This window comes from Dendrobium catenatum, unplaced genomic scaffold (genome assembly GCF_001605985.2).
Source record: "Dendrobium catenatum unplaced genomic scaffold, ASM160598v2 fragScaff_scaffold_124, whole genome shotgun sequence".
NCBI lineage: Eukaryota > Viridiplantae > Streptophyta > Magnoliopsida > Asparagales > Orchidaceae > Dendrobium > Dendrobium catenatum.
In genome coordinates, this window is record NW_021318586.1 from 308,479 (window position 1) to 336,069 (window position 27,591).

The 27,591-nt window shown below is 34.2% G+C and overlaps 1 protein-coding gene across 7 annotated transcripts in view; it reads right to left on the minus strand.

Moving 5' to 3' along the window:
- The window catches only part of LOC110098593 (CMP-sialic acid transporter 4), a 60,265-nt gene that overhangs the window by 11,791 nt on the left and 20,883 nt on the right, over positions 1-27,591 (minus strand). For all 7 annotated transcript variants that reach the window (XM_028698422.1, XM_028698418.1, XM_028698424.1 and 4 more), the window contains 7 exons: positions 25,932-25,988; positions 23,104-23,181; positions 22,846-22,890; positions 2,150-2,209; positions 1,810-1,932; positions 714-791; positions 486-555 (listed from right to left, as the gene is read on the minus strand). In XM_028698422.1, the coding sequence (XP_028554255.1) occupies positions 486-555; positions 714-791; positions 1,810-1,932; positions 2,150-2,209; positions 22,846-22,890; positions 23,104-23,181; positions 25,932-25,988 (511 nt within the window). The remainder of the gene's footprint in view (positions 1-485; positions 556-713; positions 792-1,809; positions 1,933-2,149; positions 2,210-22,845; positions 22,891-23,103; positions 23,182-25,931; positions 25,989-27,591) is intronic.

The window sequence follows — 27,591 nt, forward strand, 5'->3', positions numbered from 1 at the left end:
CATTTTAACATCATGAGAAATCAATATAAAATCATATTACATGAAACCAATGAGGTAGCATGATTACAGTCAACCAAAATAATTCAAATATCAAAAACCCAGCACGAAGATGCAATTTGATTGGAACAAAAACCATATCATGATAATGTGCCAAATATATGCAGCAGAAAGCAGCATTTGAAGTGAAACAAATTATCATGGTTGCTTACAAAGAGAAATAAATAATAACTAGGCACTAGTTTGCAGAAGAATCTCAACATTTATCACAGAAAAATGTTTTTAATTGTTGCAGTATGAATGTGCATTGTAATTTGCAGGAGCATTATACTTTGGATAGTCACAATTAGACTTTCTACATTGTTTTGTGAAGGATAAGAGCATTTTTTGTATGTAGCAAACCTACGAATTCCCAAAGGGCACTCGCATTAAGATTCTAGAAGCTAACCGTTATGGAAACAATGATGCTAGATGACTTGCATTCATACCTTTGAATATGGCAGTTCCAACAATAGCAATGAAGTTGAATATTGCACCATAGCCATACAAGAATAAGTTCTGCAAGCAAATTAAAGTATGCCTTAGTCAGTGGCCTGAATTTAAATTAAAAAGCAATTAACAGAATGCTTAAAAAAATATTATAAATTAAAAGTTTTTTCAAAATCAAAAGGACATCTATATAAATACAATTTATAAATTTAGGCAGGAAGAGTTACCTGAAGATAGATGCTTGTATCAAACTGACTTTTCAAAGCATATTCATTGTACACAGAGGCCAACGATGGAACTGTTACCTGAAATTAAACATTTAATGTGGCCATCCACAGCCAATCACAACCATAAAACTAATATTTTAATATCAAACTAAAGCTTCAAACATTTATATCTCTAACTAAATATGATAAAACTTCCATGTTGTCATTACAATTTAATCAATCACAAATGAATTGACCATGCCAAATAACAATTAAAAACTGATTACAAGCTCCACGCAAAATATATTGAAATTTCACACAATATATCATTACTGGTTGCAATAATTTTGATATTTTATTTTAAAAATTTGACCAAAACAAAAAAATGAGAATCATTTAATAAAATGCCTTAAGGGGAAATATTTTACTAAGATGAAATTAAAATCAGTTTGCATACATCAAAATGTTAAATAAAAAGTTTTCCGTGATGACAAACATCTAATGTTAAGGAAGATGAAGAAAGGCATGTTTGATACTTCAATTAGCTACTGCAACTTTGTGGCTATTCTTCAAACAAAGAAAAACTACGGAAAGCTTGTCCATCAGGATTTGTACATTGTAAACAAATCATGATGATATGTTTGTACATATACAACACCTAAGTAGAAGTTGTCAACCACCTGAAATACATCTAAATGCACTGTTTATTTCTTTTGTAAAGGAAACATATAAGAATGCAGAGCATGACACTCTAGTTAGTAATTTCCTCCAAGCATCCCACGTTGCACAAAGCTAACTTTGATTTGGAAGATTTATATCTAGATAATTGAAAAATATTACAAAATTAAGTTCCATTGTACCTAACAGGACTTATAGAAAAGAAAATAGTGTGCTTCAAGTGCACAAGGCAGGAGCTAAACTTTGACAAAAAATTCTCAAATTCGAAATGAAAATTTCTAAGTATAAAAAGAGATAATCACTACTTCACCAGTTATTTAAAATGAAAGAAGTGGATCAATTCAACATTTGAAAAAAAGTCATGATAACCCAAAATTTTATGTCTATATGGCAGTCATTGAAGCAAATAAAGATTATACGATCATAAGTAATAACTTACAAAAATTAATGTGTAAATATATGCGCCAGTAGCTATCGGAAGACCCAGCACAGTTGTACCCTCTGGAAAAGATCGCAGTTGATTAACACAAATTCCTATGAGAAGAAGTGCAAGTGCCTCCCACTGTATAGAACAAAGATAGTATTAAAAAAATATATCACAAAGCATGCATGCAACGTATCTAACCGAGCTCAAAGCAACATGCTCATTTTAAATCATAAGTTAAATAGTTTTCCGTTAATGGCACAATTCACGAACAAATTAATATAGGTTAGCTTATTTCAACAGTTTTCAAAATTCAAACCTGGTATTAGTAAAGGTAAAATACGAAACCATATACCTGAATTATAGAAAATCGCCTTTTCATTATCATCTTTAATAGAAGTGCAATTACCAAGACCTACAAGAGTTCAAAATCAAAAGGAAAAGTATGATTAATTTAATGGGCAAAAATAAAGAGAAATAAAGAGAGACAAACAATGCATTGTCACCCGGTGCTAACTATATCTCAAAACGTTTTGTCCACAACTTAAAAAAAAAAAAAAAAAAAAAAGTTTTGTCCAAGCACATGGTAAAGGAAGATGGATATTGGTTTCCAAAGTTTGGATCATTTAAGCATTCACAAGAGAGCTACTAGAATTTGTTTGAAATCTTATTGCTGGCCAGAAAACAATAAATTGAAAATTATAAGTAAAAATTTCGATGAATAATCAGGCACCAAACGTAAAACTTAAACTAGGCCTAAGCTACCCAACCAGCCACCCACCTCACGTACTGACATCGCCAAAGCCACTTTCATCATGCAAGAATCTCGCTCCTTGCCACCTTGGCAGACGATTTACAAGATAGGAGGTCAGGGTTTGATTGCATACTTCTGTTCTCCTCTTTCCAGCAATAAGAAAAAACCAACTTGAACCCTTCCTTCCCTACCATTGAAACCTCCTTCACCAAGCTTCAATTAACATGGCTACACTTTCATTGCCTTTAATAAAATCCTCTCGTCATCCTCTTTCACTAAATCAAGCAATTGTCATTATTAGAGGTGTCACTTTGAGTTGGTGGGTCGGGTACGAGTCTAACCTAAAGTTGAATAGACTTAAATATGCTTGACCCATACCTGAACAATTGATGATTTGGGACAAAATAATTGACCTGAGCCCAACTCGACACAAGCCCAACTAACTCAAACCTAACCAGCTTGATCCATTTATCATATAGATCGTGAAATATTTTAGATTAGCACAACACATTTTACCCAAAAATAATCCATTTAACCCAACCCGAATAATAATCAAGTCAATTTGAATTTTCTAGTCAACTCGGACCTGATACAAATATTAATTGGGTCAAGATATTTGTAGAACCCGAAAAATAACCAAATTGTGAGCATCACACGCATTTCGATGCACTGCGACAAAAATGGTCAAATTTTTTAAGTTCTCGGAATCCGACGAAATTAACTTTATAAAATTCTATGTGAAATTTCAATCGTTTTGGTATAAAGAACTTATACCTAATTTCGCACGGATTTAATGTTAAAAATTGGCGAAGTTTACTTAAGTATAAATTACATTTTAGGCCTAAGGGCACATGCGTCAATTGTTTCCCCATTTCCCTTAAGAGCATAAGGGACCGATTATTTCGGTCCCTTCATGCGTGTTCAGCCAAAACAGAGAGGGGGTGAACAAATCGAGAAGGGAGGCGGCGGCTTAGAGTCTCGGCGGCGGCGGTTTTCCGGCGGCCTCCTTGGGGGAAATTCAAGAGGAAGATTAAGGTTAGCTTAAGGTATGATTTACCTAAGAGATTTCTCATTCTTCTTGTAGATTTCCTTAAGAGAGATTTTTAGGATTATTCCAAAACTTGGAATTTTTAAAAGAAAGTGATAGGCAATGTTAGGGAAATGATTTTAACCACAAAAATTAAGCTTTTCCCAAATTATTTTTAAGATTTCAAAATTAGGGTTTCCTCTAATTTCCTTTTTCTTTTAAAGTGCTTTTGCAAAAGTGGTTTCTATTGATATTAGAAGGCTTCTTGTGGAATTTAATTAAATTTTATGAAAATTTTTCAAGTTCTAAAAATTAGGGTTTTTCTAATCATGAAAAATTCCTTATCTAATATTGTTCCAAATAGTCCTATGAAGGGTTTTAATGGTAAGAATTAAGGTTTAGCTCAATTTTTTTTTTTAATTTTTAATTTAAATAAATTAAAAAATACTTATATTCTAAATAATAATTAAGTGATGGGAAGGTCTTTACATGCATATATCATGAAATTAATAATAATAAAAAGTTTCCAAAATTAAGGTTTTGAGGAAAATCCGAAAATAGAAATTAAATAAAACTAATTTTGATTATGGTAAAGGATTAATTTAGTTAATTTATGGAAACATTAGGGTTTAATTAAATTCGAAAAAACTAATTTATGACAATTAATAATTAAGGTTTAATGTTAATAATATTTGACAGTTCATAAAATTATAATAACATGAATTATGTAGGTTCTTATGAATTAGAAATTAAGGAAGTATGTGACGATCAATGTTATGTTTTTTTTAGATATTAGAGATGATAGAGGAAAGGCCTCGATAGGGCAAACAGTGAATTTCACACAACGGTGAGATAAGTAAAATGTGAGTCTTTTAATTTCAGATAATTCTTCTCTTTCAAATGCTAGCATGTTCTTTATAATGTCATGAGATTAGCTTAGCATGCTTTTAAATGCAATGTACCTTTCTCATATATATAGCTTAACATATTTTTAAATACCATGTATCTTGTTCATGTGGATAACCTAGTATGCCTTTAAATACAATGTTGCAATTGTTTATTCCTCATGTGATAATTGTGGATAGTTTATAAAGCTCATGTCCCATTTAATAAGAATTCATGTAAAAAAATATATGAGCATTAGAACATATGCATGAATGATGTGTTAATATCCCTCTATGAATGCATATAGATGTTGGCTCAAGAAAAATGGCACGAATGCATGAATCCTGCTTTGCAGCTGTAGGATTCCATTTCCCTTAAGTCAAATTAAAATTAACTAGATTTTCCCTGAGGGTAGTGTCAGGGATTAAAGATCTGGGGTCCTTACTTCCTATGAGCACAAGCACTTATAGTTAATTACCCCTCTTACTACGTAAGAGAGAACTCTCGATTAAGGATGAATAATTTTTAGATATTTTTAGTCTTAATAGTAAGGGAAGTGGAGGTAAACCCGATTAAGATCCCATGGTTTCGTCGTCCCGAGTATACCGTAGTTTTAATCTACTAACACAAACAATCATTGACCGAAGTGTCCAGGGAACCTGATTAGCAACCATGGGTTGCCTCCTCTCAAGGATAGCGAGTAGACTGAAGTGATTAGGTGTGGGTTTTAGTTTGATTAGGTGTTTTGGGGTTTACATCTATTAGAATACCCAGAGATTTATTTAGTTTGAGATTTATGACTTCGTTTAGAAGTAACCCGATAGTTTGGTTTGGAGCGGGTCTTATGGATCCTTTAGGAAGTAGCCCAAGATATTTAGATTCAGTTTGGGACTTACGGCTTTCATAGAAAGTAGCCCGAGATATTTATTTGGAATGGAGCTTACTGCTCTATTTATGAGTTGCTCAATGATGGGTCTTACAACCTAACTCTACAACAAAGCTACCCTAGAATTTTAATTATTTGGGTAGGACTTATGGCTTCCCTTAGGAAGTAGCCTGAAAAAAGCGGGTCTTATAACTTAATCTTTTTAAATTAAAATGTCCATAGGTTTGAATTTGATTATTTAGGTTTTATGGTCATTACAATTTATTTAGTAATTTTCCCAAAATATGGGACTTACGACTTTCGTAGAAAGTAGCCCGCTGACGGGTCTTACAACCTACTCCTATAGATTAGGATGCCCATGAATTTTTAATTAATTGGTAGGACTTATGATTTCCCTTAGGAAATAACATGAAAAAGATGAGTCTTACAACTTAATCCTTTAGATTAAGATGCACATTAATTTGAATTAGATTGTTTGGGCCTTTGGGGTTTAAGATTATTGCTATTTTTTTAACAATTTTTCTAAAACATGGATCTTAGGGCTTCACTAAGTTGCCCGAAGATTTAAATTTAGATTGAGATTTACGACTTCCGTAGAAAGTAACCCAAAAATTTGATTTAAATAAGGAATTATGGCTTTCGTAGAAAGTAGCCCGTTAGTGGGTCTTACAACCTAATCCTATAGACTAGGATGCCTATGTGAGGGGTTTAGGGTTGTGTTATTACCTAAATATTTCCCTCATAGATCGGACTTACAACTTCTATTAGAAGTGGCCGAGGGTTTTAATCGGGGGTTAGGAGTTAGATAAATTTTACCTAAAACTTTTCCCTAAGATCGGACTTACTGCTTTCCTACGAAAGTTGTCGGGTAGTGGGTCTTACAACCAAGTTCTTATAAACAAGGTTGTCTAGCGATATTGAATTTGATTGTATGTTTGTTGAGTTGACACCAATGTTTTGAGAGGTTTGACACTTGCGTTAGTGTTTTAGTTGTTCTGTGTTCGTAGTTTTTTTTCTACTACAGTAGTCCACTGCTCTACCTAGTTTTTCAACACTGTTGTTATACTAGCTTTTTCGTAATTAGCTTTTCTTGCTTTATAGTATTTTGTTATACCTGTAGTAGCTTAGATTTACCAATTTCCCAGTATTGATTTAATTTATTTATGATGTACTAATTCTTCATTTGCTTGTTTGTAGGTGTTTATAGCCAGTAATTGAGAGCAACCAGGGCTTGCAATTGCAGAGGATAGAACACAGATAGCTACAGGAGCTCGTACAGGAAGGACTTTGGAGAGCTTGCAAGGTGTTGGAGTTACTATAAAGTGTTGAGAGTTTAGTTGTTGAGAGCAATTTATACCAGGGATTTAGGGAGTTTGAGAGTTTTGGAGAGTTTGAGAGCCTTGGAGAATTGACAATCAATGTTACATATGTCATTTAGTGGAAACTTCCCTTCCCCCCTCCCTTTATTTATTGTATTTTTATTTTAAAATTGCTCCAATTGATTAATTAAAAATGCTTTCAAATTTTAACTCAAATTTTAAATTGCTTTTATATTTAAATTACTTTAGATTTTTAAAACATTAGGATTTACAAAAGCTCCCATATTTTAAAACTCCCAATTTTTTTTAATGCTCTCGGATAACCAATTTAATTTCATTTGTCAATCAATTGAATTAAATTAACAAATTTTAATTAGTTTTAATTTAATTAGTTTCAACCAAATAATTCTTTCAATTAATTAATTTTCATTAATTGAAAATAACTAATTAAAGTTCACTCATTTCTCCAATTATTTCAAAGCAGATTTTCAAGAAATTTCGACAGCCTCCCGACGTCTCCTCCCCACTGAGGGAGAATTAGGGATGGCACTGCCATATTTGTTTTCTACCTGGACCTAAGGTCAACGACATAGGATCTTCGAATTTGAACCATCCCACCAGGATCTAAGATCGACTGCGTGGGGTCTTCAAGTTAAAACTATCCCGGCCGGATCTAAAATACGACGACCCGGGCTCTTCAAATTTAAAATCATCTGCCCGGATTAAAAATCAACAGTGCAGGTCTTCGAATTTTAAAACCATCTGCCCAGATCTAAGATCAATGGCACGGTTCTTCAAAATTTAAAACCATCTCGGCCGGACTTAAAGTCGACGGCACGAGGTCTTCGACACGTGCTTGAAAATTTTATTTTCTTTGTTATTATTATTATTTTTTTACTTTACATTTAATATCATATTATTTTCCTTTTTAATTATATTTATATATAACAATTATATAATATATTATAATATAACATATAATATTATATTATTATATATTATATATAATACAAGGGAGAGGGAGAGAGCACACGTCGGGCTAGGGCATGGTCGGGCAGAAGCTCGCGAGCAGGGGGAAGAGCCGAAGGAGCGTCGCGTGCAATCTCTATACCTCCTGCGAAGTGACCAAGTCGGGCAGTCACGGGGAGTTGGAGAAGCGATTGTGGGCTCCGAAAATTCGGCCCCAGCCTCCGCTCGCTTTTCTTTCATTCGGCGAGGGAATTTTAACTGATAAGTTCTGAGGTAAATTTTGGAAGGCATATGGGTTTGTAGATAAGACACTACCCAGAGATTTCGCCCTCATTTTGTGAGGACTTTATGATCTGAGTTCTGGTTTCTTATAGGCAAAAGCTCCTATAGTTAATTACCCCTCCCAATAATGAGAGAGAACTTTTGATTAAGGCTAGTCGTCAATCAGATACGTAGAGAATACGTGTTATCTGGCATATAGTAGCAGCAATGGGTTTGGATTGGAAAGATCAGATATTTGGGAATTTGGGGTTGAAATATTTAGTAAGTTTGGAAAATTTGGAGATATGAAAATTTGATATTTAAAATAGAAACTTCACCATCTTGTACTTAAAGCGGATGGTGGGTGAATGGATGATAGACCCAATCAAGATCCCATGGTTCCGTCGTCCCGGACCATCATGGTCCCTGGTCTACTTAGTCAGAGGAGGTAGTCGACCCAACCTGACAGAAGGATCCTTGTCGGCAGCCATGGGTTGCTTCGTCCAAGGGTACCTTGTAGACCTGGGGTGAATATTTGTCTAAGGGGACAAATTTGAATCCACCTTAGCTAACAGAGGGCTTTGTGCCTTATCGATCATATCTTATTGATTCATATATCAAGGATTTGATGCTAATAAGGAACGTAACGGTGCCGGCCATAACCGGTATTTCATGGTGCCATTTGGCAGCAAAACCACTCGGTTCAGAGGTCCCCGGATCATAACCATTTATCTTGCAGTTAGAGGACACGTACCACGTCCTTACTGGCAGGAGATTGTTTGAGAATAGATCCTAGTGATATTTTCGACTAGACATTTGGCTCTTTGTGAGCTGAAGTAAATTTTAATTTGTCCACCCCAGCAAACAAATGCGAAGGGTGGATGGATTTTTGCTTTGGGTGATTAATGGTTGGATTTCAAATTTTAAATATTTAGAATTTTGATGATATGTTGGGTTTTGGACTTTGCGGAGTTTTGGATTTTGGGTGGCATTTGAAAAATATTTGTGAACCCCTCCAGTTGAGATTTTCATTCAACACGACCATCATCGAGGTGTTTGAGGGCATTTCCATTTTCTGGATTGAACCTTGTCGACTATGTCTACTGGTCGACAGAGGATCAGATTTCATGAGTTTTATGTCTTTTATTAGTGAATTCTTCTTGATTATAGGCCTTGAAGGCCTAATATGAATGTATTAAAACAAGTACACTGGTCGCCACAACCGTGTATTTATTTGAAGGTTCGAACCTTGTTGACTCCTATTTATCCGTATAGGAGGATCGGGTCCGAACTTGAATTCACTTATTGACGCGCGCAGCATCCCTAAACGTCACGTGTATACCAATAACACGCTCGACGGGGCCATGATGGTGTTTGGGGGCATTTTATAATTATACCCTGTCTACTCCTTTTTATCTGTTTAGGAGGATCGGGTTCAAATTTAATAACCCGCTCAACATCCCTAGACGTCACGTGTGTACCAATAACACGCTCGCCGGGGCCCAAAGCTGGTTCTTAATTGTATACCCCTTTTAGTGTACCTATGTGTATACAAGCTACTGTGCATGTGCAGGAGTATTTTATAATATTCAAAAAGAAAGTCTTTTACAACAACCGTAGAAATTTGCATTTGATGCAGTCAGTTAGAATTTTGCTTGTAAATAATATACTAAGTACATGACAGATCTCCTATAATAGCTCGTGGGAGTTTGCATTCTCTGTAGTTCTTTTATGATTGCTCTCAAACTACATCTTGCCGATTGTGTAATGGGTCCTACATAGTGACCTGCAGGAGTTAATGTGTTTTGTAATCACATCACTCTTACCAAAGTATGTTTTTTTTTTACTTATTGCATGCTCTTCATTCTTCTTTCCAAAGTATCCTTTTCAGCTTTATTGCTTATAAGGATTCAGTATACGAGCTCATGCATGTAAAACTTGCATATTTCTTTTATCCTTTATTTGCTACATTCATATTGATTGTTGCTTATGAGTAAAACAACAAATCAACATAAGTTCTTCATAATTTTCATTACTCATCGCTTGCAAGCAAGTTGTATGCAAAATTATTTATCATTGATCCTTTGGTTGTTGCATGTAAATGGGCCATGTTGAATAATGTAAGTATCCCACTACATAGGAAGATGACTCAAATCTTGTATGAAGAGTTTACTTGATGACATTTACATTCCAATGAAATGACAATTCCTCAACGTTTATTAAATATTTTGCATTGTAACACATAGGTAGATCGCCACATTCCTTACAATACCTTGGTTTGTTGCTTAAGGATCTATCATGTCCACCATTGCAAGAGGACTATCACATACCATAGCTTTATGATTAAGCCAAATTCTAGAAATCTTTTGTTATTTGGAAGTCAAATTATACTTGCAAAAATAGATTGCAACATATATGATGAGCTTAGCACCATTGGTCATTAGTATTTGTCATCCAATTGAAGTGACACTCTCTAAATTTCCAAAGAAGATTGTGTCATTGATTGAAAGCATGCCATATTGGAAACTCATTCTACTTGCACTCAACTTAGAAGTTCATCATTTTGCATGTGATTCAAGTTTGAGTTCTCTGTCAAGTTCAAACTTTAATCCAAGTTCGAACTTAATGTCATTGTGGCTCATATTCAAGTCCAAATCAAGCTTGTATTTATGTTCAATGTCCAAACATGGTCCTATTCATTTGAACTTGAGTCCAAATTATCCATGTCTTATCAATTTTAAGTGCATTTAGTTCAAATCCTTCTCCAAACTTGAGTCTCAGACTTGTCGTCCAAATCAAGTCTTTGTTTAAGTTCAAATGGCAGGCTCCAATTTTATGTCCACAAGTTCTTTGTTGTTTTCTGATTTGAGTTCAAGTTCCAAGTTCAAGTGATCCTTGTAGTAGTCCCAAACTACAATCTCAAGTACAAGTTATTTGCATCAAGTCGTCTTGCATTATTCTAATTCACTTGAGTTTTAAGTTCAGTTAGGTCTATTTGGTTCAAGTTGAGTTCAATTTTGATTGTCCTTCGAGTTCAAATGAGGTCCAAGTCAGGTTCGAGTATGATCATGTGTATCTAAAATTTCGGTAACCTCCCGGCGTCTCCCCCGTTTAGGGGAAAACTACGGAAAACTGGGCCTCCTGCCACGCTAGAGAAAAGCGTGCACGGTAGGTGCCCTCGGACGAGGACACTGCGGCCGTAATAATTTTTTTATTCCCCACCACGCCAGAGAAAGGTGTGCATGGATTTTCGGGCACCAGTTCAAAATAAGTAATTTTATATTTGACCCCACCTCGCCGTAGGCATCGCACCAGGTTCCCTTCTCACCACGCTAGACAAAAGCGTGCATAAGTTGATTTTCCGGTCCGCAGAAAATGGAGTTTTGATTACCCATCCCGTCGCAAGCATCGCAAGGAATTTTCTCCTACCACGCTAGAGAAAAGCGTGCATAGGTGGTCGTTCGCCGCGTTGCAAGCATCGGGAAATGAGTTTTCAAAGGTTTAGGGTCTAGGAGTTATACCTTGGCGGCCGTCGGCTCGGATCGAGGGAGAAAGAGGTTTTTAATTAATTATAAATTATTTATAATTAATTCTATGTTAAAATTAACATATAATTAAATATATTTAACTCATGATTAATTATAAATTAATTATGTTTAATTATAATTAGTGATAATTAATTATAATCTAAAAATAATTAATTATAATTACAACAATTAATCATATCTAATTATAACTAATAATAATTAATTTAAATTAAAATAGCTAATTATAATTAATTTTTAATATTTTATAGTTAATTATTACTAAAAATAATTAACTATAATAATTATAAATTAATTATAATTTATTTTAATTAAAACTAATTACTATTATTATTAATTAAATATAATTAAAATATTTAATTATAATAATTCTAATTAACTATAATTAACTATTACTAATAATAATTAACTATAATTAATTAAACATTAACATAATTAATTATAATTAAGCCTAACTTAATTATAATTAAGTATATTAAATAATTATTATAAAATGAAATCTCCCCTCCCCCTCTCGGTTTGGGGAATTTACGAGATTTGGCCAGAGCCGCGTGTGAAAGGGAGAGATCTAACTTCACACAGTGAGCTCCCGTGTTGTTTCCGCGAAACGCTCAAAATGTCATAACTTCCGATCGGAACAGGAAGGAGGGAGACGGAATCGGCCGGAGCTTATGAAGGAGGTAGGGATTTCTATTCCTCTCTCTCTCTCTCTCTGAGATCGTGATCGGGAGGTGCGGCGTCGGACTAGGGTAGTGAGATCGGAGGCAGCTGCTGTGGGAGAGGAGGTCGTGTGGAGTCGAGTGTGGGAAGAGCGAATGGAAGAAGAGGTTTCGGCTCCTATTTAACGAAGCAAAAAGGAGCGAAATCGAGGCAGGTTCACGGGATTCCTGCAGGATTTCCGATCGAGACATCAAGCGGCGCCGAGCTACAGGTATTTTGCGAGATTTCGACAGGATTTTTCGCAAAAATCGTGGATCCGACGGGTAAGGTATGTATGCAATGCTTTTTGGTTTTTACATGAAGGTCAACAGCGATGCTCGCAATTTCTACACCGCCTACGAAGGAATGAAGCCGAACGGCACGAAGGAGCCGTGGAAACAATGTACTCAAACAACGAAAATGAACAGCAACGACGAACAGAGTAGATGAAAGGTGAACCCTAGACACCTTCATGCGAAACAATGAAATTGAATCGCAACGATGGAGTCGAAGGAGCAGCGCCTGCAATCTCTTTGCCTCCTGCGAAGCAAAGAGACCGAACAGCAACGACGAAGACAGAAGGTGTAGGGCAAACCCTAGATCCCTCTATGAAGCAAGTCGAACGAATGAGCGTAAGTTTTTGCAAATCATCTGAGCAAATGGATTCATGTGGGTTTTTATGTCGTGAGGGAAGTTATTGTGTGAAGCAAAGCGTCGTTTTGGCAAGGTGGGCCGGCGGAGGCAGTCGATTGTTTCAGAAAAAAAAAATTTAAATTCGTTTTTTTATAGTCAACAAATTACCTCCCAACGAATATGTTGTGTGACTTTCACACAATAGATTCGTTGCAGTATATCTGAGCGTGTCTCATTCTTCCAATATTCTCTTTAGGTTTATGAGCAGATACGATTTATAGAGATTCAATCATTAGGTTTGTTGAACATGTATTTTAGCTCAACCCTTAGGCTTGTGAGCAAAAAAAATTTAGAGGTTTGGCCCTTAGGCTTGTTGAACTTTGTGGATTTAGCTCAACCTTTAGGTTTATGAGCATAAGAGATTTCAAAGTTCGGCTCTTAGGCTTATTGAATCTTATGGATTTAGCTTGACTCTTAGGTTTATGAGCATAGGAGATTTTAAAGTTCTACCATTAGGCTTGTTGAACTTCAGGGATTTAGCTCGACCCCTAGGTTTATCAGCATAGAAGATTTTGAAGGTTCGACCCTTAGGTTTATTGAACCAATGGATTTTAACTCGATCCTTAAGTTTATGAGCATAGAAGATTCGAAGTTCGGCCCTTAGGCTTGTTGAATTTCGTGGGTTTAGCTCAACCCTTATGTTTATGAGCATAAAAGATTTGAAGTTCGGCCCTTAGGCTTGTTGAACTTCATGGGTTTAGCTCAACCCTTAGGTTTATAAGCATAGAAAATTCGAAGTTCGGCCCTTAGGCTTGTGAACTAATGGATTTTAGCTCGACCCTTAGGTTTATGAGCATGAGTTTTCAAAGTTTCATTATTTTATTTGGCAAAGGGGATAAAATTGCCTCCTGACTTTTCAAAAGGGGGTTGATTTTATCTCTTACTTTATAGGAGAATATAATTTTTTTTTTAAATCCATTTTTTTATAGTCAATAATAGAATAGTTGAATATGTATGTTGATGCGGAGTATCAAATGATAAAGGGGCTCTTCGGAGCAAATGGTAAAGGCTCTTCAGAGTAAATGATAAAGGAATGACCAATTGAAAGTGTACCTGATCAGTACAAAATCAAATGAATCATGAAAATATATAATGTAAAAGGTTTCAAGCTTATGCAAAGAAAGATAAAATATAAGATGACTTAAAGACGTGCACTCTAGTTAATATATCATGACAAGTTTATTGTTCTTTTAATTATAAGTTATTGTTATGCATGTTGTACTCTTTACCCTGCTTCTAAATTTATATGAATAATATCTTACCTACTGAGTTATGGCTCACCCAAATTATGAAAAATTTTCAGGAGAACCTGTTAATCATTAATGACGGATAAATAGTCGTATACGGTATACTTACCGTCGTAGGGAGACGACGAGTGACAGATTCATTTTTTTTAGTATTTTAATGTTTTGTATTATATGGATGCGTAGGATATCATATGATAGTTAGACTTTTGGACATCCATTTATGTAATTAATTTTATGTACATGTTGACTTTTGAATGAAAGAAGAAAAAAAAAGTTACTTGGAATCTTTAGTGGCTTTCTCTATATTTGGATATGCTTTAAAGATGTTACTTGAAATGTTTTGAATTTACCATCTGACATTTGTTCCTGCCTCGCCTATGCGAGCTTACCGGGTCGGGTCGGGTCGTGACAATATTCGACCTGAAAATTAATCGAGTCAACCTAACCTGAATTTTTTGAGTCAAATCCGAGTCGAGATGTAAGTTTGGGTAATCTATTAATACCCCTAGTCATTATTTCTCCTTCCAATCATTATTGGCTAAGAGATGGGTTCCGTTAGAATTTGTTTAATAGTGATCAAGATTAATCATACCAACATTTACAATAAATAAGGAATTGGTATGTGCATGTTAGGTGTTTTCATCATATATTTATTTTAGATAAAAGAACTTTAGATTTTATCCAAACACATTAATAATAAGATTTTAATTTTAGGTTTTCTCAAATTAATTAGACTTCATTTAAATGTTGATTGAGAGTGTGGTTAAATTAATTTCTAATCATATAAGGTGACTGCATTTATCACTTGTCTAATCAAAAATTTTAATTTTAAAAATTGATTTAGAATCTTCTTTCTTAAGAGCTTTTGAGTTGGCCCAAATATGATGTTATTCTCCTAGATCTCAGTTCTGTTAGACTACATGCCACACTATAAGGTAGATAACTTATATTTATTAGAGGCATTATCATTGATGCTTATTATAGATCACTTGAATATTTGCTCTTAATCATGTCTTCCGTATTTTAGGTTGAATTAAACAATCATAAAAGTTTTATAATTATGTTGTTATGTCATATGATATGTAGTTATGATTGCCTTAATATTTTTAGCATAAATGTTTAAATCTTAAAATGGAGCATATAATGGCAAAACATATTTTTCATGCACATTAACCGGGTTGCTGTTACATAAATCTTGCACATTAACCGGGTTGATGTTACATATATCTTATTCATATGACATATCATATCATGTTAATAAGAAATAAAATTAACCACTCTACTTTAAAATAATTGTTATAACACATGTTCATAACTTCATATAAAAATATATTTGTTAGTTGTTGTGGGCTCCGAAAATTCAGCCCCGGCCTCCCCAGTAGCTTTTCATCGAGGGAGTTTTAACAGAATTAAGTTCGGGGCTAAAATTTGAGATGGCATATGGGTTTGTAAATAAGACACTACCAAGAGATTTCGCCCTCATTTTGCAAGGACTTTATGATCTGAGTTCTGGTTTCCTATAGGCGCAAGCCTCTATAGTTAATTACCCCTCCCGATAACAAGAGAGAACTTTCGATTAAGGCTAGTCGTCGATCAGATACATAGAGATACAAAGTATCTGGCATATAGTAACAACATGGGTTTGGGAATTTGAAGGTTTGATATTAAAATTGAAAATTTCACCATCTTACACTTAAAGCAGATGGTGGAGGAATGGATGATGGACCCGATTAAGATTCATTAGTTTCATCGTCCCAGACCATCGTGGTCCTTGGTCTACTTAATCATAGGAGATAGTCGGCCCAACCTGACAGAAGGATCCTTGTCAGCAGCCATTGGTTGCTTCATCCAAGGGGAGCTGATAGACCTGAGGTAAATGATTATCTAAGGGGACAAATTTGAATCCACCTTAGCTAACAAAGGACTTTATCGATTATATCCTAATGATTCATATCTCAAGGATTTGATGCCAATAAAGAATGTATTGGATATGGCCATAACCGTTATCTTATATTGCCATTTGACAGCAAAACTACTCGATTCAGAGGGCCCCAGGTCATAACCATTTATCCTACAGTGCCATTTGGCAGCAAAACCGCCGGTTAGAGGACACGTACCACATCCTTATTGGCAAGAGATTATTTGAGAATGGATCCTAGTGATATTTTCAACTAGACATTACTCTATGTGAGCTAAAATAAATTTAAATTTGTCCACCCGGTAAACTGTTGCGGAGTGTGGATGAATTTTGCTTTAAATGCTTGATGGGTAGAATTTTAATTTTAAACATTTTTGGATTTTTGGAATTTTGATTTTTTTTATTTTTGTGGGTATTTGAGGTGACATTTGAAAATATTTGAAATTAACCCTTCCGGTTAAGATCTGCATTCAACACGGCCATCATCGGGGTGACTTTGAAATCATTTGAAAATATTTGAATTTTATAGAAGTTTGAGGGCATTTTGAAATATTTGAAATTAACCCCTCCAGTTAATATCTGCATTCAGCATGACCCTCATCGGGATGACTTTGAGGTCACTTCCATTTGAGAATTAAAGCTTGTCGACTTTGCAAATTTGTCAACAGAGGATCGAGTTCGTTGTTGGATTTTCTGTTTTATCAAAGAATTTTTTTGTTGGAGGTCTTGAAGGCCTTATATGAATGTATGAAAAAGATATTTCTTCGGTCAACGCCCTAACTGGATACCTGTTTGATAATTCGAGCCATGTCGACTCTTATCTATCCACATAGAAGGATCAAGCTCGAACTACGTTCATTTATGAACCCGCACAGCATCCATAGATGTAATATCAGGGAAGTTATGTGATATGCACTGAATAAAAAAGCTATCAAGATTATTCTGAATATCTTGCATATCTAATTAAGAACCAAAGTAGCCAACGAAATCCACTTATCATGTGACAGAAGGCTGATTGCCAGTAGGGCGTTATACCAGATTGAGCCCTCATTTGCAAGGAGAGCATACATAACCAAGCAACTAGAAAATCAATCAAAAATAGATCTTTTATCATACCTAGAAGGGCAGGAGACATAAACCCTACACTTAGTAGATGGTTCCGCAAGTTCTTCTAACAAGTCATGAGCATATGATGTATCAAACATGAAGGGGTCGTGCAGTAAAACAATGGATTTGATGAGGCTTTCCTCCCAAACAAAATTGCAAATCCAAATATCGACCAGAAGAAGAGCCCATGAATGCATTACCAGTTTTGTCTCTTTACAAAATAATGTCGGTAATGACGCAATAACTTTGTAAGAACTCTAGTAAGATGAGTTTCCCTCTCCTATTTCCGTCGAGGGAAGGCTACCTATAGAATAGCTTGTCCAGCGAGATGCACTCATTGTTTTGACTGCCAAAGTTTGGCACAACATGATTATCAGCTCTTTTGAGCCCACCCACCAAGTGTTGGTTACTTGTTATTAGAACTTGATCACTCCCATGATCCAAAAACGAGTGCTCTCAAAACTAGAAAATGAGGCTACACAGCCTCATAGATACCCTTGTCCTTTTAAGACGTACCATGTCCATGGAATGTATCCACATGAAGGGTCGAAACGCTGATCTTTGCAATTTGTTGAATATTTTATTAGTGTGTGACCCGAGTGGCTATGATACTTCTAGGAACAATCAATGGCTTTGGAAGGATACCAATCGAATAAGGTTGCTAAACGGTTCAGCTTTTCATAAGTGATAGCATGTGAGAGTTTGCCCTAATTTTCTAATATCACAGATGTTAATGAGTTGAGCTCAGTGTCCTCAGAGACATGCATGTATGTCGTTATGTTGTTGGTTCACTTCCTCTAACTTGACACTGGCTCTAGGTTTCATCTAGCACTGCCTGGTAGTCGCATAAGGGTTAGTTATACTCGACTCACATATGTGAGATTATATTATGCCCCTTTCATAGAGAATGGGGCCAAAATATATGAACGCCGTGTACAATCTCTAGAAGTCCTTTAGGGTTAGAAGTCTCAAAGGAATTCAGCCTGGGCTGAACATAATGAGTGTACAACTCCATTTTTTTTTTCTCATTCATTTATGCAAAATTATATTGTGTCTTATACTTTCATTCTGATTTGGTTATAGACGAGTAAGGCAACCAATGCACCCCTGAGGGACTATGCTTTCTCCTTCTAGAGTGCAAAACAAGGAACCTTCTCCGTGCTATGCCAAAATTCCATCATCGGCATGTCGTTGTGTACACTCTCGTCCCATGGAACCTCTATATGCCTCCACAAATTGGACAACAAGTCCAAACCGCAACAGCTTCTGCCTTTGAAGTATGTGTCTTTGATTCTTATAGGGATATCTGTGCACACCAAGTACGTGCCCTTTGATGACTACGAGATAGGCTCATCAAGTATGCATATGCCTTCTCCCATTACAAAAGGGGAAACTTACTTCATGGAGATGATCTTACTCATAAACCCCATCTAGTCATTTTAGTCAGGCAAGATCTCCATAGCACAAGAATCACCGACTGGGGGTCTAATGCATCAGAGTACACTCCAACCTCTTTTGAGTTGTTTCCAGTGCTTGAGACTCCTCTTGTTGGTAGATCTCTAACACACTTTAAGGAGCTGAGCACAAGTATAACTTCTTTGTCTCCTTTTATTTGCCTTATCAACAACAACAACAACAACAACAAAACAATAACAACATCAAATCTTTATCCCACTACGTGGGGCCGGCTACATGAATCCTTTTTCTCTATTGCGTCCTATTAAAAGTCAAATTCTCGTCCTATTTGCCTTATCAGTGTTATTTTAATTTTTTTAATAGTAATACTATTTTGTTTTCCTTGTTTGGTAGTGTCAAAAGGTACGGACTACTAGTTCAAAATTTTTTGTCATCTCACGTCCTTTATAAATCTAAGGAATAGAGATCAGCAAGACCACAGAATGACATTCCTCCGTAAATTAATTTCAAGATTGTACCTAGCATCTAACTAATTGTACCGTTTCACAACCAATGCCAATGCCACCCTGGACCTTTTGGTTCAAATTGGCTTAGACAAGGACTTAAGAAATTGGGAAGAATTATGCGGTGAAGCTGAATTCCTTGTTCAATGGTTGAAGTCACTTTCCATCCAACAATCCTGAATCTCATTACTTGATCTTCATATGAGGGTTAGGCTCTACCAAAAAGCTGCTGATATGGCCCACGATGAATTTGAAAAATGTGTTGAGGCTATGAGATGACATTGTCATAAATCTGTTAATCTTATTATTGAAATCAAGAGCCTCTCCTCCAAAATAAAGAACCTCTGGAAGGAGATCAAATACTTGATTTCTTCAAAGTGGACCTTCAAGCAGAGCAAGGATAGTGGGCGCGAGTGATTAAGAGGGAATAGGCCCTCTACCAGATATGTTATCGTGTCATGCTAGATGCTAAGGCCGCATTGAACCAACCTATGGAGAAATTACAAATTGTCGAAGCTTACCATCAAACCTTCACTGAAGTGTGTTATAGCACTAAGGTCTACAAGCTTGATTGGTCTAATATACTTTTATTTCTTTTTTTTAGTTTATACTCTTTTCCCACTACCCACATAGTGGGATAAAGGCATTCATTTTACACATGTATATATACAGTATTGTTTATTTATGTCTCTACTTATTGCAATATAATTTTTGTTGTTATTGTAATTTGGCCCGAAAAATTCCCAGAAGTTCAATAGTTGATACTATGAGAAAAATTGTTTGAGTCTTGATTAAATATCAAGTTTGCAATTGTTTTGGTTTGGCTATAGCAGCTTTTTGAGCCAGTTTAGATCTTCAATAGTCTGATGCTTTATGCTAGCAGACTTGTTGATGATGAAGCTGATTTAGATTTTGAGAATTGGATTTTTGAAGTTTCTTCCATGCTATGCTTTCAATGGTGGACTTAAAAAGAGTTAACCTTATTTGTCTTCGTTAAATTATCAGATAATCTTTATATTCTCTGTCATGTTTTTTTTTTTTTTTGCTTTTACGGACTTATTGAAGGGGTGTATGTTGATGACCTAACCCCTAAGGCTAGTGATAAGTCAATGGTAAAAAATCTTCGGACCACTACTTCATGCATTTACGAACCACTTAACAATAGAATTCTCTCCGTTCAACTTTAGACTTTGAGTAAACTTTGGGATAGCTTCTTTGGTGTTTTGCAATATATTTTGATGGGCTTGTTGAAGAAGATAAATTCCTTTGATCATCGCTTTGTGTTCAACGGATTTATTGAAGGAATCATAAACTTTGGCTTTGTTGATAGCACCTTATTTAGTTTGATGCTGCTCTTCGAATAAAAAGATTATTTCTTACATAGTACTTCTACCTTTTAACCAATTGAGAAGACTTCAATTTAGGTTCTTTCAACTTATTAAATTGGGTGAGCTAAAATTTGATAGCTCTTATCATCCAAATGTTGTTCCATTACTAGATTTCAAGATTTTCTTTTCTTCACTTCTTCACAAAGGTGGAAACCACGTCCTTTTTCCTCCAACAAAATTATACCACGAACAACCCGAACAGCATTCATACCTCCACCTTCCAGCACCTTGCCACCACTAATTCCACCTACAAAAGCACCTACCCTTCCTATTAGGAAACTTATCCTAGCTCAATTCAATATTTAAGAGATAACGAGAACTTAGTTTTAATTGTGATGCTAAATTTGGACAACAATATCATTGTCCTAAAAAATTCTATTTACTACGAGACACCAACGAAATAGATTTTGTTGATTCCATCCCATATAGACATTGATAACCAAGAATTATTGTCTGAAATCAGCCTCAATGCTTTAACTGGCCAATTCAATCCCTGGTTTTTTTTTTTTTTTGTTGACTAGGCCAATTAACCAACAGAATGTTCATATTTTAATCGATTGTGGTAGCACTTATAATTTTATTCAAGATAACATCATCCAAACTTCGATCTCCAATGACAAACAATTAAACACTCGAGTTGCTATCACCGGGCAAGAATATCAAGGTATTTTAGATTTATTTGGCTTATCTATTCATGCTGTTGATATTGTTCTTGGTATGCAATGGTAAAAAATTTTAGGCTCTATCTTACATAATTATCGCAATCTTACCATGCAATTCTCCGATCATGGCTGCCATATAGCTCTTACAATAAAGCCAATATGTTTCCATTAGCTCTGGGCGATTATATCCCATCCCTATTGTCCAATTCTTTACTATTCAAGCTCAGTCAATAGACACAATGTCAAATCTCACCATCAAATCCCCTGGATGATCACCTTACCGGCCTCACTACCAAGCTTCCCAACTCCATTTCCTATCTACTTTGGCATTAAAAACATCTTTTTGCACCTCCACAAGGGAAGATAAGTGTGTAAATTGAATTTACAAGTGCAAGAACTATTTATTCTTGATATATTTATGAGGTTATCTACATTGGTTGAGAAATGAAATGATTTGGAAAGATGCCAATAGTAAATAGAAATATATATTCATGTATTCAGGTATAAACCATTGCATATTAATATGAACGACTTAAGTTTTATATGTGACAAGTCTGATTGTTTTAATCTTCTCTTAGTTGATAATATGTTTAAAAAAAGTTTCATTCTTTAAGTAATGCAAAATTTTCTACATACAAAGATGTATGGTTATATAAGTGGTAGAATGTATATAACCATATTAATCAGTTATGCATTATCAATATAAGAGGGTTATTGAATATTTAAGTAGTAAAGATTGGCTATTCTATGTTATGATGTCTATATTATCAGGTGGGCAAAAAAGACTCAATATGAAACATGTATTATAGATGGGGCAAAAGGGACCCCAGAGAATTTGATATTTGCATAGCAGGTGAAGCAAAAAGGACCCCTAAAGAAGATAAAAGGGACCTCTATATAGTTCAATGATAATAATGTCATGTTTACCTGGCCTCCATTGAATAGGTTTATGAAAGTATAATCAAATCTTTTAAAAGACAAAAATCAATATTCAGTATCTTCTTCAACTGAAATAAAGGATAAAGTCCAAAATGATTTTATGATGTTGTACAAATAATGGTAAGTTGATTAAATGATGATTTCTATGTTGTCATTTATTATAACATTGCATTTTAATATTTATTTAAGTTGTATAACTTATTGAGCCTCATAGCTCACCAGTATATTTCTTATTAGTTGTTGTTACGGGAAAAGGAAAAGAAAATGTAGAGGTTGACTAAGTTGCAAGTATTTCAATTTTATATGTTAATGTTTGTCTCTGTGTTATGAGTCTACATATGAGGTAGGTAGACTGTTTAATGATCTAATATTTGAATTTGTATTAGTGACTCAATAAATATTTTGTTGGATGTAATTGGAATTTTAGAAGCTTCCATTTTTATATTAGATGTAATGAACTGATGAACATTTGTAACTAAAGAAAATGTATCATATGAAAAATGTTATGTTTATTTGAGTAATGCTCTATAGTATTGTTAAGAGATATTGTGGGGTGTTACAACCCGGCTCATTCATGGAAAGATCTCAAAGAAGCTGACAAAAACAAGAAGCAACTTCTGCACTAAACAGAAAGCACATTGCGATGCCATACCTCCTAGATGCTCAAATGGTTCCCAAATTCTAGAACATAAATTGTTTTCTTATTTACTTGAAACATTAATTGACTGAATGCTGGCATACACATCATATATAAAAGATAATTATTACTTCTCAAAATATATAATACCAAAAAAGCACCAAGAATTGATTGAGTCTATCGCACAGAATAGTACCTTGAGGTTACTCAACATTTTAACAGTTGCAGGATTAAAGTATAACTGCAAAAGCAAGTTCTACTGATCAGTAATAATATAAAAGAAATAAAAATTTTAAAACAAGAAAAGAAAAGCTTCTGGTGCAAACCCAAAGATTACATAATAAATGAACAAAACAACAAGACTACCCAAGGAATCATGAATTTGCTCCATTTTCACAAATTCTCAAGAATCAAGCAGCAATGAAACATGCAAAAAAACAAATAAACCATATACCTGCATAATGAACTTTAAGTAGTTATTGATGGCATACAGAAGAGCTGGAATGGCGAGAAGAATGTTATTACGAGCTGCCTGTCAAGGAACACCAAAGGAAAGATGTAAGATTAGTTGAAACAGAAATATAGCATTTGAGTAATCCAAAATATTCGCACAGCAGGTTCAAAAAATGGGAAATTCTATCTTATCTTAAGAACGTAGTTCAGTGGGCTCAAACAGCCAATAATGTCCCGGAATGAAAAATAAATAAGTTGTAAGCTCACTCCAAACTGAAATTCGAATTGAGCTTTCAGTTATGTTAGTTTTGTGAAATTAATTCGATTTCATGCCAATAAGATCCACAGTAAAAGTTATTATTGTATTAAAAAAATTAATAAAAAATATAAAAGCATAAACATGATCTTTATATAATTTTAATTAATGTTGACATGGTACATACCGAGTACCATGAGAATTGATTTGATACACAATAAAATATAAAAATGTTTGGCAAAGACATGTTGAAAATACTAAACATATATCTAATCAAGCACTAATTAGTATTAGTTGTGGCATGGCAACCAATAAACTTTCAATTATAGAAGGATTAAATCATGCATAATTTGTGGTTTCACATATTTTTATATTAGTTATGTAGATGTTTACAAAAGATATTAGAAATCTTTTGGTGCTTTTTTGCAGATTATATACCAATATATATAAAAGTTAAAATAATAAAAAAAATATTTAGAAGATAAAGAACATAGAATTAGTAGAGAAAAATCAAATATATGATATGCAATTTAGTGATATGATATTAACAATGGCCGATCAATATTATTAGAAGACAACATGAGGTATGGATGTGATAGGTTTAAATATATTTGATTTATTATATAAAAGAAAATAGATACAAATAAGGATATAACTTTTAGAGCAAAAGCTGAGTGTTTAAAATGAAAAGTTAAACGAATATCATGGAGACTTATGGATATATTTTATGGAACCACAATTTGATCAGCGATGATCAAGGATCAAAGTGTTAAACAATAAAAAAAAAATTTTAATACAAATTTGTTAATAAGCAAGGATAAATTAATGAATTATCATATTAAAAGAAAATTAAAGTTTGGTATTTTGAAGATGTAAAATGAGCGGTACAATGATGTAAGACGGTAAGATGGTTAAGATCTAAGATTATAATGCAACTTAAGATGCGATACACAATAAAATCACACCTTTAGACACCCATTAATAACTTCAACAAAAATCAATCACTTTTACTTTAAAAAAATAACAGCTGTACTTCTTTCAACCTTAATAATAATTTAAAGTCTATTAAAAATTAAAATTAGAATAGCAAAAAAGGAAAGAAATAAAAACTTTCATCAATAATTGAGTTTCACACTACAAAAATGAATAAAGCATGCATCGCCTGACAAAATTTAATCATGCATGCAATCTAGCCAGTATATAAATTAAAAATAAGAACAAGAATAGAAATCACCCACAAGTACGATCCAGGCGTCATGTTAGAACAAGAAGAATTGCCCATGGAAGTAGTTAAAAACACTTGTGAAGCACTTGAATAGACATCCAACTAGCACATACTAAAGAATTGAGAAAATCTAGAATTTTATTTCAATACCAACTACTCTTATCTTTTTTACATACTTCAAGACTTCAAGTGTCATATTTATAGCCTACAAAAGACTCAAAATAAAAAACCTCTAAGAATCCTCCAAGCTCTAGTAAAAATTTGAAAGCTCCAAATCTCCCAACACAAGTTGTAGGAATAAACCATCGGCTTAAAATTTTTCAAACAAACTCTTCCACAAAAGGAAAAACAAGATGCCACGATAGGACAAGCCAAAGGCACCAATAGGAGGCAGTCCCAGACACTATAGCAATTAGCAGAAATAAGAAACCTATGATATGTAGGCTTTTCAAATTCTTTCATGCCAACCCTAATAAAAATTACTTATGACTTTAATTTTAAGTATGCTAAAAATATTTGAACAACTTTTAAATTTGTAAGTTTTAATCCATCTACTTTCATTACTAACGCTACATGCCTAATTAAGGCTGAATTTAGTGTTAAATTTAGTTCAATGAAATATTTTCTAAACTTTTAACCTTCAACACAACAGTTTAGCTCCACATTATTGATGTTTCCATTATCCTCATGAGATATTTTATCGCATTCATTGATTTCAAAGCTACCATTTTATACGTCTAATATTCTGCTCATTTGATTTATAATTGATTATTTTAAGAAAAAATAGCTGCTTTTAAGATCGTTTCTTATCTGTTAATCAAATGATAACAGGTTACGTATGGTATAATAGCAAGTTCCCATATTGTTTTCAATTATTTATTATTCTTGTTCCTCAATTTCATTTCATTGTCCATGAGCAACTTCAATATTAGTGTTGTACCTCTATTATTCAACTCATTTCATTATGATTTTGTTGACGTCCGATACGGCACCATTTAGAGAGTAATTAATAAACGGCCAGGGAGCCCACAATTTTTCCAACGTTGTAAAAACAAGCTGGAAAATTTTTAAATATCAACAGCATGCATTTAACAACAATCTACAGTCAAAAGTTCCAACCATGGAAATTGACATGACAGATCGCAGGTCCCCAAAATAATGGCATGAGTTTGTAGGACATTTACTTGGAAGTGAAAATGCAAATGATCATTCGAATAGCATTCAGGTCAGCAAAACAACAACAATAACATGACTATAAGATCATAGTTCAAACAGCCAATCTATCATATTGAAACCAAAATCATTCAAAAACTCTCACAGTTAACGGAAACTGTAAAGAAACCTTTACCAGAACAAATGTCGAAACTGAAAGCAGTGGTTTCTCTCCAACCTTTTGTTGCCTAGCCTGAAAAAACAAAAAAGATCAGTATTTATTGTACAAAAATCAGAAAGAAAATTAATAGGAAAGCAATAAGCAAACAGAATATCAACATTTATTGGAAAAATTTTGTTGAGTTGCTAACACAAAAATATGTCAGGAGACATTTACTCAAAACAAGAAGATATTTCATAAAAACGACATGAAAGTTAAATTTTGCATTGACGTTAAAAATAAATCTAATGACACAAAAAATAATGAGCGTTTTCTTGTACTTTTATATAAAAGTATCGTAATTTTTACAAAATGACTTGCGGCTTTTTGGTAAATATCTTGCACTCCAGATGTATTTTTGCATGAGTTTGATGCAATTTTTTCATATTTATATTATTTCCTCAAAAAATCTTGTACAATTAAGAAATAACCATAACAGAGAATTCAAAATGCTCAAGAAATGTATATAGAAAATAACATAGACTCCTCTAATCATGTAAAACACAAAAAAATTTTGGGCAGCAGCATCTACCAAAATTTTTGTTCTAATAACAAGGGAAGAACTTGAAATGTCAGGGGAGCCCACAGCCAAGTAGAGGGAGATGTTTAGGAAGATTCATAATCAGAGGGAGATGCTTAAAAAGGTTCCTAATCAAGGGGGCTGTTTAGGAAAGTTCTTAATATAGGGGTAATTATTTATAAAGGTTTCTAATCAAGGATGAGCTGTTTAGGAAGGTTCCTAATCAAGGGAAACTTGTTTATGAAGGTTTCATAATTGTATTTATAATGTTTATGAAGGGTTTAATTGTTTATGAAGGTTTCTTAATTGTGTTTATGTTGTTTATGAATGGTTTAATTGTTTAGGAAGGTATTTTAATTGTGTTTGTGTTGTTTAGGAAGGTTTTAATTGTGTGTATTGTGTGCTAGGGCTATTTAAAGGGGAGTTTGGTTTGGGATTTGGAGCTTATGTCTTGCTAAAGTTTATGCTAGGGTTTGTTGTGAGTTTTCTAGCGACATCTAGGATTTGTGGGAGACCTGATCTACCTCTCAAATAGTAGATCACTTATATTTTTCATTATTGTTGAAGAGATAGTCCAAAAATCAGTCCTAATATTTGATTCTTGCAAATTTCTTCCTATCCACTTGCTATTTTACCTTCCAAAACGCATCAAACTGATATCAGAGAGAGGTTTCGGAGAGATGGCATCAAATGCATTGAAAGGCAAAGCGGAGTAAATTAAATCCCGGATGAACGAGAAGTTTTCAGCCATTGAAGAAAGGTTTCTAGCTATGGAGAATCGAATGGAGAGCCGAATTGCAAGGTTGAAGGAGATGATGAGGAAGATCATGGAGATACAATCCAAAACTATACCAGTGGTTCCGATTGCTAATCATACTAAGATTTGACCATAATTCTCTTGGCCAAATCTAAGGTAAGGAGATCTGACAGGAGGAGTTCGAAGAAGAGTTTCTATCATCAAGAGCCACCTTTTTTTCTTTTTATAGAAAATTTTCAATAATCACTCAAATATTATCATGTCCATGTTTGAATATGGAAATCCCATAACAAGATCCATCGTAATATATTCTCACTTCCACTCAGGAATAGGTATAGTCCACTAGATCGTTGATAATC